A 19,615-nucleotide genomic window follows, 5' to 3' on the forward strand; every position below is an offset into this window, starting at 1 on the left:
GGGGGGGGGGAAGCTGCTCTTTAAAAACACAACAGTCCAGAAACAGTGAATGGAAACACAAACATCCTACTTTAAACCCAAATGCAGCTGGGAATTTAGAGGAAGCACAGACGGTAAAATGAGCCACTTTTGCGCAGTTTGCTCTTCGTAATAATAATGTGGTAGCAGTGTCGAGTAGTGTGCAATACACAGATTGTCAACAGATGCAAACATTTTATTTCCTACACACCTAACACAGTTTATTAATAAGATATACTGTACATATTACTTAACAGTGAACAGTTACAGATTGCTGAGGTGACTGAACTGGCAGATTGCCCGGTTCCTCTGTGATTAGGGCGGTGACAGCAGGTTTGCTTTGAGAGGCAGTAACTGCCAAAGCAGATGATTTACTGAAAAGAGCGACTATTATTTCCTGCCTTTCATGTTCGCTGTAGCGGTTTTTACTCGGTGTTCGAGGGTGTTTAGGCTACTTGTGGGAAATACTTGCACACATTTGGTTTTGGTATCCCTGCCAGCATCTGTGAGCTCTTCTAGTAAGCGAAATGCATTTGTAGAGAAGTGGCTAAAGCGCAGCTGCAGGTTTTTGGGAAGTTATCTTGCAAGTATTCACCTTCTCACCTTTGTGAAAAGGGGAAAGCTGTGAAAGGCCATGGGTGTCAAACATTAGGCCCGGGGGTCAGAATCGGCCAATACTCCAACCCAACCCACTGGACATCTTTGGGAAATGTGAAGGAGGGAAAAGACTTTGGACATTTAACTGTATTTTCATAAATCTATATTTGAATATAATCTATCCACAATAGAAATTTCTGGGGTTTTTTTTACAATGTGTCCACAGTACAATAAATAAATAAAATAGAAAAGTTTTGTGAATTAACAAAAACTTCCAGCTTTATAATAACAGAAGAGTCTGGGCAATGAGCTACCAGAAGTTTTTTCTGTAATTTTAAATATTTATTTTAAGAATTGAAGCCCTGACAGTCATGCTGACAGATTGCTTTGGTTGCTTTTTTAAACATGTGGTTAAACTGTTGAAATTGCACTTCTTTTTCTTATACTGACCTATTGCAGGGATTAAATATGCAGCTAAAGTTATTTATACTGACAGAAAGGGGATTTTTACTGGTCCGGCCCACTTAAGATCATAGCCCGCTGTGTGTGGTCCCTCATATAAATGGCTCTGATATCCTCGCATTAGGCAATCGCTGTGTGCAAGTTTGATTCAGTCCTGACCAGCATGAGGAGCAGCAATTGACTGTGGCATAAATTCATCTGGTGGGATAAACTAAAAATTACAGTGTTGCACGTGAAGATATAATGTATTTTAGGTATGACACTGCACAAAAGTATTTTAGATATATATCTAAAATTTTAGTTGCTGACAACAGCATTAATAAAAGCGCACATATGCACACATTATGAGCTGCTGCTATTAAAGATATGCCAACTTAACAAGCTTAGAAAGCTGCAGTGTCCTTGCACGAATCACCAGATTAGGAGAGTTACCACAGACTAATGCAAATGTCTCATTATCTGTATTTGAATATATGCGTGCATGTGTGTGAACAAGTGTTTATAAGGAGCTTGGAAAGAAAAGCGTCTGGACTTCTTTAAGTTGCTTGAAGACGTTTCACATCTCATCAGAGAAGCTTCTTCAGTTCTAAGGTCAAATGGTGGAGAGTCCCAGATCAGCCAGGGTTTCGGGTGAGCTCATTGTGAAACCTGGCCCCACCCTATCATGTGATTTCCTGAGGTCAGATGGCCCAGGATGTGAGTGGGCGTTAAGGCGTCTGGGAAGGGAACTCAAAACTGGATTATAGATGGCAGACGGTGTCGTAAACCACCGCCTCTGTTCAAAGATGGTCGCTCACAGTGGACATAGATGGCTTCTTTCACTCCTCTTTCAAACCATCTGTCCTCTCTGTCCAAAATGTGAACATTGGCATCCTCAGAAAGAGTGACCTTTGTCCTTTAGATGCAGATGGACTGCTGAGTCTTGTCCTGTGGAGGTGGCTCTTCTGTGTTGTGCCATGCGCTTGTGAAGTGGCTGTTTGGTCTCTCCAATGTAGAGGTCTGGGCATTCCTCGCTGCACTGTACAGCATACACCACATTGTTAAGTTGTGTTTTGGACGTTTTGTCTTTCGGGTGAACCAGTTTTGTCTGAGCGTGTGCCCATCACACCTGGGCCATCTGACCTCAGGAAATCACATGATAGGTGGGGCCAGGTTTCACAATGAGCTCACCCGAAACCCTGGCTGATTGTGACCCACACCCGTTTTCACACCTTGGCTCATGTGATTAGGTAGAGGATCATCAGGGGGTCCTTTTGTCCCTCTTTGGGGGGAAACTCCCACTGGGTTTAAATCTGGGACTCTCCACCATTTGACTCCTGAAGAAGCTTCTCAGATGAGAGGTGAAACGTCTTCAAGCAACTTAAAGAAGTCCAGACGCTTTTCTTTCCAAGCTCCTTAGACTACGATGACCTGGATGACTGAGAACCTTCACAGACAACAAGCGTTTATCTGAACCTTGTGTCCAAAGTATAGCCATTTCTCCGGGCATCGTCCAATGTAGTGCGGTTCCCGGGGGGTCTCCACCACAGACACAGTTTCTCTCTTGCACACGTATCCATGGAGATCACTGCATCTGCTCAGTGCCCACTTCCCTGCAACGTGCAGAGCAGATCTCAGCGCTGGCATAGGGTAATACACGCGAACGAGGGCGAGCGTTTCCATGTGCACGCGCTTACCTGACGAAGAAGACATGGTGACACACGCCCTTCTTCTCCAAAGATCATCGCCAACAGCCACTTCATCAAATTTCTGAAAGTCTAATGTAGTCTTGTCACTCCACCTGCAAATGAATACATGAAAAAAAAATTGTTAATGAGGATTGTTACACGCCTGAGTGCTCTCACCTTAATAACCCCATTTTTCATTGGCACTAACCTTCACCTCATTACCTGTGACTGACAGGGTTTCACTGCTGCTGTTTTCATACTTAATATAATTGGCTTTAAAGCTAACATTAACAACTGCTGGCCAATAAGTAAATGCAGTCATGCTCATACAAGTGAACTGGAGTAGATTTTCCCATTACAAACTGTGCTGTGAGCCACCGTACCTCAAACGCCTGAAGCTGCAGCTGTGAGCCTCGATATCGGTCATGTTTCCATGTAAATATTGGACAAATTTTAACCCAAAATTGGAAAAAGAAAATGCAGTATTGAGGTACGAACGCAGTGATTTTCTCCACGTCAAAACATCAACTTAAAGAGATGATGTTGTTACTGATGGAAACGTGTTCTTTATGTTACTGTCTCCTCATGAGACCACACAGATGATTTCACTGCAGCTATTCTAGTCACTTTATGTAAGTGACTAGAAGTAATTTAAGTAGAGACTTAAGTGATGGACAGTGAAGATTAGCTTTAAATTTTATTCACAATTCTAATTTATTAACGTTTGAAATATTTTGCAATTTTGTGACTTTTTCCAACTTCTGTTTAAGTTTTTTTATTTTAAAAAAATGAGCTTTTTTCTGTTTTTTCCACTGTCTTTCACCCACTTCATGTCCCTCCCCCCACTTTAAAGGCCAGTTGTTTATGCTGCTTTTCCTTAGTCATGTAAGGCCCATTTCACCAAATCTGCAATAGTTTGCAGCGTGAGTTCATTTCCTCTTGCTCGCTTTTACAAGTTTCACAAACTGAAACAGAACATCACACCTTTACGCACAGGCCTTCGAAAGACCTGCATTTTATAAATCACGTCTGACATTCATAAAATAACATCAGCATTTTTTCACTCACAGTAACAGAAACGGGATACAAGCTCCAAAAAAAATCCCCACACACCTGACCTCCTGTCCAGGAGGACCAATGGACAGGCCAATCCACCAGTCAGTCGGGCCCAGCGAGAGCTGAAGAGACACAGTAAACAGAAAATAAATGACAAAGAAAACTCGGGAGCCATCCTTCACCAGGCCGGAAGATTGGCTTTTCAGAGCTCCTGACATGAGGGGCCTTTCAGGCACCCTGCTTAGTCTGTTCTTGGCCTCTTTCACTGCCTTGTTTTGTTCTCATTATCCTCTCACAAGCCTCGACGCCACAAGAGACCTCTTTAGTCCGATCCAAAAGGCTTTTTGGGAGCGCTCGAGCATTAAAGGGTCCACATATGAGGCGCATTTTAGCTTGTCTCTATGCGTCTGTAAACACTCGAGTCAGGAAATCCATTGTGTTCATGCTTGTACAATCAGTGTGTGCATAAACTGTTTGAAGAATGGATGTAGTGGCCCATTCAATGGAGACAAACCTCTGTGATTAAGCGCATTCATTTGGCTTGTTTGTCTGGATCTCTGAAAACAAGAAAATGCCTCAAAAGGTCCTGATTTCACTGAAATCACTGCAATTAGGAAGTAGGATTACTCAGCTGGACCATTAATCCTAAGAGAATTAATAGTGTTTAACATTAGAAATCATTGAAAACACATCTTAAAGAAATATAAACCACTTTGCTCTGAGTTTCATTCATTTCTGTTTTCTTAAATTACATTTCAACTGTTTAAAAAAAATCTAGCCCTGGAGCCTCCTTGTAGATTCATCCAAAGTCAAGAGAGTGCTAGAGATGCTAGGAGCATGGTGAACGGTAGCTGTGAAATACCACATCGCTGATCTAAATATGGACAATCAGCATTCTCCATTAAGGCCTGCCATCTGTGAAATAAAGTAACACCAGTCACAAATATTACATCTTTCACAGTTCAGGTCAAAGGTTAGTGCTAAAAGCACATTTAGAGCTGCAGCCATTTTAATTAATTATACTAAAGCATCATAATCATCAAAATAAAATAAAAATGTATTTCCTTTTTTTGTATTTCCTAACAGTTTTGCTTTTTTGTTTCTCTGCAGCTAATGTGTATTTATTGTAGCTTTACAATATTAATGTATTGTGGATTTATTTAACTGAATACTTTCAATTTTATCTGGTTACTGTGGCTATAAAAGCCCAACAAGGTTTGGAAGTCAACAATAGCGACACAGTCTGTCTGTCTTTCATGTTCTGTAGTGGGGATATGTTAGACCTGCAACTTCAATAAATAAAATGTAATAACAATAATTAAAAAAGAACAACAACAGCCGATGCCACTTTGTTAAAAAAAATTGTCAAATTAAAATTATCTGATGCAAAATGTATACTGAGGGTCAGGTGTGATGCAGGGACAAAAAACAATTTAATACAATCAACTTTTTAGCCCATTCGAGCTTCATCAGGAGTATTAAAATGATCAAAATACGTTTTTTATATATATTTACTGTATTTATGTATGTATTCAATAAATTATTGAATAATTTTCCATTTGATTACATTTAAATTAAATTATTAAAGTGGTAGGAATTAGAATGTAATAAAGAAGAAATTGTGTAATATTTTAACTAATTGCATCAAATACTATTATAATACAATTAATGTTAGAAACAAATGCTAATAAATAAAATGCTAACAAGTAATCTGGAAATAAATTCTGTTACCACCTCAAAGTGATTATAAAAACTGATTTCTGAGGAATCTCATTATTTTGTCCCGTCTTTCTCCCCGAGCCTGCGATGGCCCCGCCCCTCCCTGAGCCTGGTTCTGTCTGAGTGAGTTTTTCCTTCCCACTGTCACCCAGTGCTTGCTCATAGGGGGTCATTTGATGATCTTTATTATTGTCGGGTCTTTATCTTGCAATATGTTTTTGTGATTTTTGCTAGATAAACAAAACTGAATTGAATTGAATTTAACAGGTTGTGAATTGAAAGATTTAAAGTAGAATCCATGTCTATGAGCAGCGGCAGTAACAGACCCGCCGCAAGCGTTCCTTGACAAAGTTGAGCTCCTCTTTGGAGTGAATGGACAGCAGATAGGCTCCCATCATCTGACATGCCAGAGAGACAGCTTGCCAGTCAAAGGGCTGCTTGGCCAGCAGGTACTCAGCTCCACGGTAAAACACCCAGGGCTCGCTCTCTGTGGCCGAGGACAAGCACAGAAACAGGACACAAATTCACGTAATAAGATAGGACTACATATAGACAAACTCCTGGCTATGACACAAATATAGAAAAAGTGGCTCTGGCTTAGCCTGCTACCAGAGCTGGATTTTATGCTCATTAAATGGTCGGTTAGCACTTTCTCTCAAAACTTTTTTTTTTAATCTAGCAGGTCACATGATAATGATGTAGTCGTACCCAGCAGCAGACTGTAGACACACAAAGGAAACCCTCTATGAAGTTCCCAAATGTTGAAACTAAAGACAATCTTTACTTACGCTCAGTGTACCAGTAGGGTTTGTTCAGTTTATCACCTGCAATGTAAAACAGAGTTTGGTAAATGATGCAGTCCTGATGTGTGTATAAGCAGCATGTGTGTGTAGATAGTGCAGGTGAATGTGTTTGTGCGTGTTTACCTCTGGAAAGCTTACAGACCCACTCGTGTTTGGAGTCGCACAACTGCGGCATGAACGTGTTGGTCAGGTCACTGTACGCAGCACAGTCCCTCCTGTCATCCTCCTCGCTCTTATCATCAATGAACGACGTCACCACCTGCACAAAGACAAATCTGTAACACTCCACGGAGCGTTGATGGGTCACCAGGACACTCCGTGAATGTCTCTGTGTACTCACAGGAGAACCATCAGACCACTCCCAAGCTCCGGCATATTCAGGGTCTCTCTTGTTTAAACCCACCCAGAACCGACGAACCTCTGTTCTGAAAAAAGAGAAGCACAGTACAAACACAGCCACAGATAAACGGGTCTTCTAACCTTTTAGGACTCGGATATTCGGCAATGATTTTCCTCCCATCACCCCTTGGAAGACTGTCTAGCCTTTGTGAGGAGAAACAGTTTCCCTTGTTTTATATTTTGGATTTAGCTGTAGATTTAATCTCATCATTTCCATCTTATTTGGATTGTGCAGTTTGTTGCCACAGAGCCAGGCAGTTCTCCTAGAAGTGAAAGATCCTCCGTCTACAAATGATCTTCAATTAAAATCCTCAAAACCCATCAAAGTCTTTGCTGTGCAAAACAAAACTGTATATATACATCAAAATAGATAAGTGCTACAGGGTTTACTATTCAAAGTCTCGTCTTTCTGAGATTTACCCACAAGTGATGGATCAGTGTGAGAGATGTCATGCCCCCCCCATGTGACCTAGGTCACATGTTCTTTCTGTCCCCAAGACTCCATGGCTTCTGGAGTCAGTTATTCTTTCCAAGGCTCTTGGGACCCAAATCTGCACGGACCCTGTTCTAGCTGTTTTTGGGCTTCCAGTCAACACTGGTCTAACCGACCCTACACACTTCAAAATATTAGCCTTTACATCACTTTTGGCTAGACGTTGCATCTTACTCCTTTGGAAATCTTCAAAGCCACCTTCAGTTTCCTTTTGGTTTAGAGATGTGATGTCATTTTTTAAATTGCAAAAGATAGGCCTTGTGGCGAAGGGCAAATACAGAGAATTTTATCGTATCTGGGGCCCCTTCGTAAACTATTGCAAGTAATTAAACGTTCTACCAGCTGATTAATATCTTAGTTTTTGTTTTGTTTTGTTTGTTTTTCCTCAATTTTATGTGTGTGTGTGTATTATTGTATCTGTTCATGTAAGAAAAACTAACAAATATGTGAGGGGAACATTTATATACATCAATAAAAACATTTATATAAAATAGATAAGTATGTTTTTTGTAATGATCAGATTGACAGCTGTGCGCTATTTTAAACTGAGATTGTAAAATGGACTTGAATGTGTTAATTTCTTTTTGGTTTCATCCTCTGCAGCACAAAATAAACCTTGATTCATTTTTTTCCCAAGACCTAGAAATGAAGTCATAGCCCACCCCCTTAGCAACACTGCATTGGCTGACCATTTGTTTCATGTTTATATTTCCGAGCTGCTGCCACAAAACAAACATGAGAACCTGATGACTGTTTTTCCGTTTACATGTAAAAATAGACAAATGTATGACTTCAGGGCTTCAAAGTCCTGGCCTGCTCTGATCTACATGAGAAACTCATTTTACAACTTGTGTCTGCACATTTTTTAAGCTTAATGTAAAACATATTTTTAAGAAAACATGAACCAAAAAAAAAAGTCAAAGTGACCCCAAAGACATCCTGAGATTAATTATCTCTAATTTGAGTGACGTCTTTCTTACATGAATCTGAGAAATATGCGTCAGAGAGTTAAATCAGTCTTATCTGGAAATGAAGACGCCCTCATGTAACTTCAGAATCTGCGGTCACCTTGTCCTTGTTCTTGATATCGAGATTGCTGCGTTAAATAACTTTTCAAATCTAAGTCTCCTACACACAACTAAACAACTAACACCATAAAAAAGGTGGACATCTGCTCTCCAAAACCAAATAATTAAACTCTATATTCACTGCTCCAAGCACATAAAACAAAATCATCTCAATCGTCCCATAACATTCCTGTACTGATGAGTACCAACCCTTCAAACATGGTACTGAGGAGCTGTTTAACAAACACCTGCTCCTCATAGTGTTGGAAACTGGCCAGCTGAGCCCCGAGGGCCTGACAGAAGAAGTCTGCTTCCACCCAGGAGCGCTTCATCAGGACTTTCTCACTGTGGAACACCTGGAAGAGCAACACTTGGAGTCAGCTGAGGGTTACAGGGTCCAAAGAACAGAAATGTATCCCATTATGTGCTCGTTGCTCGGAAACATGCTGATAGCTGGGGTACAATTTGGCAGTGGGGTGTTATGTCTAAAAATAATGGTTTATTCCATCCCGCTTTTGATTTGTAGCGCTGCGTCAGTTTTATAGTAAGATGTGCTGCATTTTAACTATTTTTTCAGCTATTCCACACCTTTTTCTATAAACAAGAAAGAGAGGAAACATATCAAAACATCAATCCTATTAGCAATCATGATGTATGGCGGGGATAGACAAGTGGTTTACACATCTGCCTAACTTCCTAAAGGTTCCAGTTTGAGACCGGGGTGGGGGGGACACTGATCCTGCTGTGAGTTGCTTCAGAAGGGCAGCGTGGTGTAAACATGTGTTAAATCAAATATGCCGCGATCCCTCGTTTATAAGGGAACAGCTCAAAGAAGATGTTCATAGAAGGCAGGCAACAACAAAATTATAGCCATCCGGGGGATGGGTTTTCAATAAAACCAGTGTGGGAGTGCAGTACTGATCAAACAAACACACACTGAGACGCATTTTCAGAGCTGGGATAGTAAGCTGATCGACTCATTAGTCAAGCGACAGACAGTTAATAAGCTCTAGACCCTAAAATGTCTTTTAGGATCTGTCTATTGTATTGAAGTAAATATCTTGCAGCTGTAAACTGGAGTAAACAGATACTATAGGAGACATTTTAACTGATAATGAAAATAACTATTAAATGTAGAGCTGGTTGAAATTGGAAATCAGGAAAATAAATTGCCTGTCAGTGTGAATGTGTGAGACCCCAGGTAGCCCTGCCTGTTGCATAGTGCATGATGGGATAGGACACCGTCCCCAGTGACCCTTAGCGTGATAAACAAAACAAAAAAGCAAATATCCACATCAGATAGAGTGCATGGTGATTTGTTTAGTGTTATAAAAAATAGGAGGATAATCTAACCTTAAAGCAGTGGAGCAGCCCAGAGTTTGATTCCCACCCTGGGGGGCACGGGGCGTAGGCATCAATGTGATGCTCTGGCAGCTGAACATCATGGTAGCTCCTGATGTTCTGCTTACACACAGCCAAGGCCTTGTGAACCTTGCAGTCTTTCACCTCCCAGCGGCCCAGAGCAGGTCCTCCTGACATAGCGACACAGCCACCGGTGCTGACTAGTGAAAGCAGAAGATGTAGGAGTTAAAAAAAAAAGAGTGAAAATGTTTACGAATCCGATTTTATTACTAATGTCAAATTAAAAAACAAACATTTCCAAACACTGGGCTACCTGGCTGGTGTTTATTCCAGTTTGTGAAGGTGAGAGGCAGAGAGGAGCCGTTATGATGAAGCCATCTGTACTCTCCCTTCCTCCCCTGGTCCTGGTCCCTGAGACCAATCCAGTAATACATGCTACTTTTGGCCCCACTTTCACTCAGCAGACTGTTGACAAACGCCTGCTCAAACCTGCCAGCAGGTGGAGCAAGAGAGGAGAAAAGTAAGAAGACTAGCAAAATGTGAGTAAAAACTTAAAATTACAAATTCAAAAATGAATTGATAAATCACCTGTTTTCCACAGTGAGAAGAGAACCCTTGCAGTAATACCCCATCAGGGCATCTTCGTAGCTCTGTTCTTGACCTGTCACCATGTAACAGGAATGGCCGTGCTTCTTCCAGCCCTAACCCCCCCCACAAAAACACCCGTTATCAGGCTCTCTCTCACTGCTTAACTCCAAATAAGAAAAATACATATTTATAGGTTAGACATATTTTGCCTTTTGTCATCATTGTTCACATTTCAGCCCTCCTGTTCAATAAACTATCTAAAGAGCAGCGATAGAGGTAAATATGCATGGTGCTTCTATTTGCAGATTGTCGGGTTTTGCCTCATGTGCTTTGCTCTACAGCTTTCCATCTGTTACTCGCTGAAATGTCCCTGATGCCGTAACAGGTTAGATTAATGAGGCTGAACAATCATCCCCTCATGCCACTGATTCGAATCCAGGTTTAGCCAGAAGCTTAACAGGAGCTGACATTTTGGTTGTTGCCTACAGCTGTTTGTAGGAGTCTTTTCCCCCGTCTTTATTAAATCGAGGCAGCTCTTATAAAGCAACGGGATTTTCTGAGACAGAAAGCTGAAAGGTATATTTAAGCACATGGCACAGCAGCTATTATTTACTTATAGTGAATAATGATCCCTGACGTGTAGACACGAGTGGTCAGGACCTCAGTACAGACTGCAACAGAATATGGCTTTGTATACATTTCTGTTATGGTAATGTGAGTAAAAGTATGACAGTTTCACACATACAGTCCTGTTCCACTTTATTAGGCAAACCTCAACTGCTCATTAATGCAAAGATCTAAATGCAACTCAGTGTATTTAGTCCTGTGGACATGGTCACAATGACCTGCAGAATTCAAACTGAGCAACACAGTAGAGAGAAAAGGTGATTTAAGTGACTTTAAACGTGGCGTGGTTGTTTGTGCCAGATGGGCTGGTTTGAGTATTTCAGAAACTGCTGATCTGCTGGGTTTTTTCCCACACAACCATTTCCATGGTTTACATAGAACGGTCCAGAAAAAAAGAGAAAATATCCAGCGAGCAGCAGTTTTCTGGGAGAAAATGCTTTGTTGATGTTAGAGGTCAGATGAGAATTCCCAGGCTGCTTTGAGCTGGTAAGAAAGCAAAAGTAACTCAAACAAACGCTCGTTACAACCAAAGTATGCAGAAGACCATCTCTGTATTTGCTACACATCATAGAAAGTTGAAACAGATGGGCTACAGCAGCAGAAGACCACACTCGAAGCCGCTACTGTTAACCAAAAAACAGAAAAATTAGGTTTTCCAAAACACAAGACTGGAAAAAACGTTGCAGTTATTGTTTTGGTGCTTGGAACTGATCTTTGGTTTTACCGCAGAGGCTGTAATCTCTAATTATCATGCTCGATCGGTTGCTGTAGTTAGATATACGGTTATTACACACGGACGATACATTCAGGGCTTAGAAAAAAAATGAAGATTTTATTAACAGATCAGTCAGCACAAGTGAACAACTGAAATCTGTCTGTAGCTTTCGAGGAACTGAAAGGTGGCACTGATCACTCAGAGATAGATAGGGTGACTGACTAATTTCAAAACCGATATAGATATTTGGTGACATAAGAAGACAATATGTCAGCTGATATCTTTTTCTTTCAGACACATGAAACATAAATAGATTTTCCTACCATTTGTTATGTGTTGCTATTTATGAGTCCTTGCTAAGATAAGACGACAGAGCAGTTTAAAAATAATCTAGTTTAATTGTTACAAGTTGTAGATTAGTTGTTTATGCTTTGCCTGACTCTGCTCTCATCAATCATCAGAATCAGAATCACAATACTTTATTAATCCCTAATGAAATTATGTGGTTACACAGATGAAATATATATGATTGACATTTTACTCTAACCTGTAAAACTTGTGATTTGCTATTTTGCTGTAGAGCGTGTGCAAAAGGATGTAACTATTGCACTCTGTAGTGTGGATTAGATGGGCAGGATTGATTTCCTGTGTTGTTCTTTGGTGCGTTTGGGTAATTTCAGTCTTTCACTGAATGTTCTCCTGTGACTGGCCAGCACGTCATGGAGAAGGTGGGAGGTATTATCCAGCATTGTCCTTATCTTGGACAACATCCGGATCTCCAACACCACCTTAAGGGAGTCTAGCTCCGTCCCCACAAGATTACTGGCCTTGTAGATACGTTTATCGAGTCTGTTGGCATTTGCAACCCTCAACCTGCTGGCCCAGCATGCACCAGCATAGAGGACAGCACTGACCACAACTGACTTGTAAATAATCCTGAGCATTGTCGGACAGATGTTAAAAGACCTCAGTCGCCTCCGAAAATAGAGACGACACTGGCCCTTCCAGTAGAGCGCAGTGGTGTTTTTAACCCAGTCCAGTTTATTATCTATGTGTAATCTGAGGTATTTATAGTCCTCTACAATGTCCACATCGACCCCTGGATTGAAACAGGGGTCAAGGGTTTCCTGGTCCGCCTGAAGTCCACAATCAATTCTTTGGTCCAACACGCAGACTGCTTCTTTTAGCAATATAGTGTAACTAATACTGGCTGATAAATAAGTCAAACGATATGTCTTTATCATTCTGTATAATACGATAATTTTTAATTCTACAACTGTAGAACTTAATTCTACATACCATAATAGACCCATTTCTGTAATATACTTACATATCTATATTATTGCTAATATTTTGTAATATATCTATATCATGGCTAAAGCACTTCTGGATGGATGCAGACTGCATTTCGTTGCCCTGTACCTGTGCATGTGCAATGACAATAAAGTTGAATTCTATTCTATTCTATTTATTAAAGCACTCAACAATCATATTTCTGCCTTATAAAAATCGCACTTAAGCCAGTTATGTTAAATAAAATATCCTTTTGACATAACTGCTAAAACTCACCTGTTACATCTGTTCTAACATGATAATACTGTAATAATATGCATATCAGCAAGAACACACGCCTGTGTGTGTGCGTGTGTGTGTAATGTGGTGAGCGTGCTTGGACAAGAGGTGAGAAAATCCCCACATCCCCCCCGTCGCTCCTGTTTCCTGTCTAGTTTGTTTTGATTCTTTAAATATTGTCCGAAAAATTCACAGACTACTCGAGCATGTCCACTGATACTGTGTCATCGGGGTAATTTCTGGCCTCCTGTTTCAGGGCATGAAGCACCCTGATGACTCAGGAGTCTGATATTCCTTTGAACACAGTCAAGGAGCAACATGCATGCCAGACAACACGTCAGAGGTTGAATGAGTCAGCTAATTGTGCATTTGAAGGAGCAGAATGCCCAGAAATTGAACCACAGCAGACATGTGGCACTTTCTAACGCAAGTCCTGATCTCTGTGGAGCTATTTTAATGCTACACAGCACACAATATGCCTGAAAAACTAGAAATAAGTTGTTTTTTTAGTGTCAAGTTTCTCATCAGAATGAAAAAAAATCTAAATACTTAAATATTATATATTAATATTAATTTTTACAATGTTCACTATGTAGCTATTTTTTACTGTAAAAAAGCAATACTTTCATGTTTGAAAGTTAAGACAAGTACCCTAATGATTCAGTTCTAACCCCAAGTCTTGTAGATGTTTCTTTTGATTTCTCAGCTTTGCCCTGCTGCGAGTAAATGTTTATCGGAGGTCGTTTTAGTGTCATGCCGTCATATAATGTGACAAAGTTTAAAGCTCACATATTGCCAAAAGATGACTTCTCTTATCTTGCTCAAAGAAATCGCACATTTGAACTTGTGTGTGTTTGTGGATATTCTTGTTTCCCTACCTCAGGACAGCCCTCCTCCCAGGTTCCGTGGTGCTGAACGCCATTCTGGCTCTCTCTTCTGCACACAGCAGCCAGTCGCTCGTCACATGACGCTAGCAGCCAGTTGCCACTCTGTGAAAGATGTTTTCAAAGATGATGCGTTCCGTGATGAATGCATTCAAACATTATAAAGTGATTAACCCTGACATAATTAGATGGTTAATTTATTAGCTGATTGACAGAGAATAAATTGGCGGCTATTTCTGTAGCTTATTAATCACGAGTCCATTAAAACCTGCTTTAATGGAGTCAGATGGAAATGCATTCAGCTACTGAAAAATGAGATTGGCACTTTTCCTGGTAATAGATTAGGGTGAAATATCCTTTGTTCAACTGTTGCTAATAATAAAAGGCTAGAAGTGGGCATATTTAACATTTCATTTAATTAGATGTTTGTTTGTTTTTTAAACGGGCAGCTTAATCAGAAATGTAAATACTGCAGCGTTCTTACACCAACACAGGGTTTCCCACCTTCCTGTCCACTTTGGTACACAGTGTTCCATCCGTCAGGTTATGAAGAGGATGATACTGGTGCCAGAGAGTGAGAGTTACTGGTGAGCCATCAGACCACTCTACAGCTGGCAATAACGCCTGTTTCCAAAGTCCAATCCACACCTCTGTACTCCCCCCAGAATCTGTCAAATATGAGATATGAGGACACACACACACACACCGCAGAATTTAGCATTTAGGGTGGATAACAAACACAGCACGAAATATCTGGATTGCATAACACTCCTTACAGTTAGCCAGGAGGTTGACCAGCATTTCCACCTCAGACAAGGAGTGGATGCTGGTGAGATTTGCCCCGTAAGAATGACATTCCTGAGAAGACTCCTCCCAGCTTCCCGCTTCTGCTTCTGGCAGCACTCGGTAGCAAAAACCATTGTGAGGCCACCAGCCATCCGCACACTCGGTATCGATATACTGCCAGTTCTCTGCAAAGGGAGAGGAGACATAAGCCAGACCAGAATATTCAAAGCTGCAGACATTATTTTTGGTCTAGCTGCCAACAGCGCAACACAGAGGAAGGCCAAAGGTTCAGCCCCCAGGTGCAGTGCAGCTGCCCAGTCACGTTCTAAGGGCATATTCACACTGGACGCAGCTGCCTTGTACTGAGCTCGAGCACGACTGTTTCCTGTCCACATTCCTCCCCTGGCTTGCACTCTCACTGCCCTATACTTTTTTTTAAATTTCTTACTTAAAAAAGCAGTATTTACAGATGCAGCTATGGCTGTGGAAACATCTGAGATCCATGTTGGGGCATGGATAGAGTCATGTGCCAGAGTCCAGCTGAACTGCAGCTGGTCTTACCCTCACAACTCAAACAAACTGGATTTTGGGGGTTCAGATATGTGAGGGCACAGCACAGCACAGATACCTCCAAGGATGCAGAGAGGTCTCCAATATGTTTGTGTCTCCTGTGCGTTAACATGTTCTCACCTAGTGGCTCAGCTCCACGCGTGTCGTTAGGTGTCTTCTTGCAGATGTAAGGAAGAGCAGATTCACAGGATAGACTCTGCCAGTGACCCTCGAATCCTGAGTACACCCCACACTGTTTATTGTCCTGTAGCGGGCTGGCTGGGAGATCTGACGGGCACAAATGGTAAAAAAAAGCTTTGTTGGCTTTATTTCCTCATCAGTTACACAAGTTAAAGTTTTGCAGCTAGACATATTTAAACATTAAAGTGTTAACATGGAAGGATGTTTAAGTCCTGACAGAGCTGTCGATGTACATCAGATGAAAAGGCTATTTTAGATTAAACTTCTATAACATAGGTTTTATAAAATAAGTCTTTTATGCTTTATTTTCATGATAAAATTACTTCTTTTTTGCCTTTGTTGGAGAGGCATTTCTAATATTCTCATTAGTGAAAATGTGGGGTACTTTTTAAATTTCCCTCTCACTTGGTCCTGGATAAACCAGTAGTCAGTACCTGTGGTGAAATTCACCAGTGACAGAGGGGCTCCGTCAGACCACTGCCATCCATGCCCATCCTTAATGTGGTTCAGCCCGGTCCACACCATCGCCCCAACGCTCGCCATTCGATCTACCACAAGATGCAAACACAGAAAAGTGTTGTAGTAGTTCTTAAAATACACTTCGGACATAACTGAATATACACTCATGGGACACTTTTTTAGGTACACCGGTTTAGCTGCTTGTTAATGCAAATATCTAATCAGCCAATCACATGGCAGTGACTCAATACATGTAGACGTGCACATGCTCACGAGGATAATTAGAATGGGGAAGAAAGGTAGTTTAACGAGAATGTATGGATGAAAATGCCTTTGTGATTCCACAGGTCAGCAGAGAATGATAAGACTGCTTTGAGCTCATAGGAAGGCAAGAGTAACGCAGGTAACTGCAACAAAGGTATGCAGAAGAGCATCTCTGAATGCACAACACTACAGCAGCAGAAGACCACGCTGGGTGGCACTCATCCTAGATAAAAACAGTTCTAGTGTCTTTTTTAACATGTGCGGTACCTCTGATATACTTCTGCTCTGCCAGGCTGGTGATGCTGAGCAAATTTCCACCTTGGGCCTGGCAGGTAGACAGCGCCTGACTCCAGGTTTGGATAGTGTACAGGTTGAACTGGTAACATGCGCGCAACTCCTGGTTTGACTCCCAGAAGTGCTCACAACCGGAAACTATGAAAAAACAGACAAATGAAAACAAAGGTAAAGTGACAAAGATAGCATGAGCACGCAGCAACAACGGCCTGTGATGACTTGTCTTCCTTTCTTGCACTGGTGTGTCTGTGTGTCTGGTTTACCTTGCACTGGACAGAAGCCCCATCTTTCGCCTTTATCGTAGCGAGAGGTGGCTGAGCACCACAGAAGGTGGTCCTCACGCCCCTCAGTAGTACACTCAGAGTACCATTGGTTGTTGTATTTAAAAGGAAAGGCACAAGGCATTCCATGTGCATTCCCCAACAAAGTGTGGATATCTGTAAAGAAAACATGTCAAGTTTCACTTGAGGTCAGAAATATCTTGTGCAGACAAGGCACACAGGAAGTTTTGGGTTGGTTACCTTCATATGGATATGAGCAGGGACCCTCTCTGGGAGTGTTGTACCTCTTCCACTGATGGTAAATGTTTTTCTTTACCGCCACTAAACCTCGAACCACAGTCACCCTCCACTGGGACGCTCCATACAGCGTGTTTCCGCTGCAGCGCCACCACAGCACGGGGAGGGACACATCGCACTCGAACATCCCGAGGGGCTGCGTCGAGTCGGAAATGTTGAGGCCCAGGCACGCGCTGGTGCCCAGATTAAAGAGACGATGCTGGGAGACCCACTTCCACAGCATGCGGCGCGTCGGACGCTCGCAGTCCTCCAGCACTAGTTTCGAGCGATTTGCTGAGATGCACTGCTTCAGCGGCTCACTCTCCAGGATAAACAGACCTTTCTCTGGTAGGAAGTGATTGAGAGACGAGGAGAAGCGGATAAAACGGGGCAATGTGGGGCAATTCATGTGAACGTGTGCCGTAAACAACAGGGAATGCATTCAGCTTCAGAGATCAAAAAGTAAAGTACAAAGACATGCTTTTCCGCATTTCCATATCTGACGGAGCAATATTCAAGCTCGAGGAAGGCCTTGTGTTTAGAAACAAATCATGGTCTTTTGTAACTGGATACTCAAACAAAGAGAGAGGATGATTCCAAGCAGCGGAGATGAAAAGAGTGTGAATGAATCATCTCTTCCTGCATCTTGCTAGTTTGTACAGACAAAGAAAATCAGTAATATATGTTACCGGATCTAAAACAAATAACTAAAATTGTTCGCTGAGAATTTACATGGCTCAATTGGTTTGAAAAAAAAAGATGCTGGTGTGCACATCCATCACCAAAAGGGCATTTTCAGTGTCCAGATATTCTTCCTCTGCGTTTTTAATGTGCACACTGTATTTGATTGCATTCTGGACGAGAACATGGGCTGATCTGAACAAAAGTGAACAAACTGTGGTTGCTGCTCATAACTTTCCTTACAGTTCAGTAAGTTGCAGATATTTTTGACTAACTCGTCGTTTAAACATGCCCAGATCTTCACCTTTAAGAAGCTGGATATGCCAATATGATGCAAAGCTCTCTAAAACGCGGGGATGTAAGATGGCGAAAGATGGAGAAAATCAGCACAGTCTCACACATGCAAAGGTGAATGTTTGACATTTTCCCAGAATAACCTAACTGCTTATCACTCGAATGACTCACTGGCCTATTGTGCTCATAATAAACAGACTGCATGCTCACATGCACACACACACACACACACACACATACAAACACGGGGGGGGGGAATTGAGAAAAAAAACAGTAAGAAATGTGAGCCTGGTGCAGCTGTGGGGTTCAAACTGTGGTCCACAGACCTCTATTCAGACCTGAGGAGAGTTTAGGTGAGTCTTTAGATCACCCCCTCCATGCACAATTCCCTGATGTTAAACAACATCTTCATGAAATATGAAAAAAGGGAACTACTACATGCGTTATGCGTCCCATCATGTAGGCAATTAAACTTCTACTAAGGGACCAGCTGGTAACTTACTGTAAAACTCCACGAGCTGTTTTTTCTCCAGGACTTCATCGTCCTCGTCTTCAGTGACACACACACAGCTTTTCGCCAACAACACAGTCACGCAAATAATCGCCAGAACAGGCGCGGAGTCCACGCAGCGGTACAACTGGATGAACATTTCGACAGCGGGATGCAGCGTTGGAGAGCCAATGTCCGCACATTCCGAAGATCAGAGGCGCAGGGGGTGTTTTGGGGGTTTCTTTTTTTCCCCCTTCTTCTTTCTTTCTTTCCTCCCCTCGTACAAAAACTTCCTCCGTCGAGTCTGGTTTTTCAGCGGGGAAACAGCGACGTCACGTCTGACGGAGGAGCCGCTGCTGTCCGGCCTGAAAGCTGCATTCCTGCCGCTCAGGACTGTTTTCGCTGGGGCAGAGCCACAAGTCTGTATTTAGACTTGACCGAAGAAAAAAACAGACAGAGGGCAGACAGACAGTTTGTCTGTAAGCTGTGTAAAGTACATGACTGTGAACAGACTGCTCTCAGGTAAACTACACACAGCAAACTGTAGCCTACAGTTGTGTCATGTCTGGGACAGGCACTCAGATATCAACAAGTACTCTGGAGTTAGGCTATGCTAAGAAAATCTATCTTTCATATTGCCTCTGTTATGTATATTTAGAGTTAACAAAAGACTTTGTATGCTTGTCACAATGTGTAATGCCTCCAACACATATAACACGTAAAAAACAAAAAACAAAAACAAAATTAAGCGTACAGGTTTTGGTGTGACCTGTAAAGGTACACAACTTTGGAATAGCTAAAAACACCTATAACAGCACTTGCGCTAAAATATGTCTTATACTGCACCTTGTATGGCAAGGGTCTCTCAAAAGTTTTAACAGCTCTCTATGTGAAGTTTATGGTATTATTTTTTTTGTGCCACTCTCTGGATGTATTGGATTAGTGTTATTTTTATGATAGGATTCCTCTGGCAATTTTAGGATATTGAGTCATTTATGTTGGGATTCACGT

At 41.7% G+C, this 19,615-nt stretch overlaps 1 protein-coding gene across 1 annotated transcript in view; it reads right to left on the bottom strand.

Moving 5' to 3' along the window:
• The window catches only part of pla2r1 (phospholipase A2 receptor 1), a 28,928-nt gene extending 9,964 nt beyond the window's left edge, over positions 1 to 18,964 (bottom strand). Inside the window, exons 1-20 of the mRNA XM_005935250.3 lie at positions 18,617 to 18,964; positions 17,104 to 17,484; positions 16,846 to 17,019; positions 16,556 to 16,720; positions 16,000 to 16,113; positions 15,506 to 15,652; positions 14,806 to 15,000; positions 14,534 to 14,697; positions 14,024 to 14,134; positions 10,232 to 10,344; positions 9,957 to 10,132; positions 9,635 to 9,843; positions 8,492 to 8,637; positions 6,663 to 6,747; positions 6,446 to 6,581; positions 6,308 to 6,343; positions 5,846 to 6,006; positions 3,858 to 3,922; positions 2,754 to 2,857; positions 2,533 to 2,669 (exon numbers count right to left, since the gene is read on the bottom strand). Of these exons, the coding sequence (XP_005935312.1) occupies positions 2,533 to 2,669; positions 2,754 to 2,857; positions 3,858 to 3,922; positions 5,846 to 6,006; positions 6,308 to 6,343; positions 6,446 to 6,581; positions 6,663 to 6,747; positions 8,492 to 8,637; positions 9,635 to 9,843; positions 9,957 to 10,132; positions 10,232 to 10,344; positions 14,024 to 14,134; positions 14,534 to 14,697; positions 14,806 to 15,000; positions 15,506 to 15,652; positions 16,000 to 16,113; positions 16,556 to 16,720; positions 16,846 to 17,019; positions 17,104 to 17,484; positions 18,617 to 18,764 (2,967 nt within the window). The 5' untranslated portion in view covers positions 18,765 to 18,964. The remainder of the gene's footprint in view (positions 1 to 2,532; positions 2,670 to 2,753; positions 2,858 to 3,857; positions 3,923 to 5,845; positions 6,007 to 6,307; positions 6,344 to 6,445; positions 6,582 to 6,662; positions 6,748 to 8,491; positions 8,638 to 9,634; positions 9,844 to 9,956; positions 10,133 to 10,231; positions 10,345 to 14,023; positions 14,135 to 14,533; positions 14,698 to 14,805; positions 15,001 to 15,505; positions 15,653 to 15,999; positions 16,114 to 16,555; positions 16,721 to 16,845; positions 17,020 to 17,103; positions 17,485 to 18,616) is intronic.
• Between the last annotated feature and the right edge of the window lie 651 nt (positions 18,965 to 19,615).

The sequence above is a fragment of the Haplochromis burtoni genome, unplaced genomic scaffold (assembly GCF_018398535.1).
Source record: "Haplochromis burtoni strain Fernald_Lab_line unplaced genomic scaffold, NCSU_Asbu1 Contig_195, whole genome shotgun sequence".
Lineage (NCBI taxonomy): Eukaryota > Metazoa > Chordata > Actinopteri > Cichliformes > Cichlidae > Haplochromis > Haplochromis burtoni.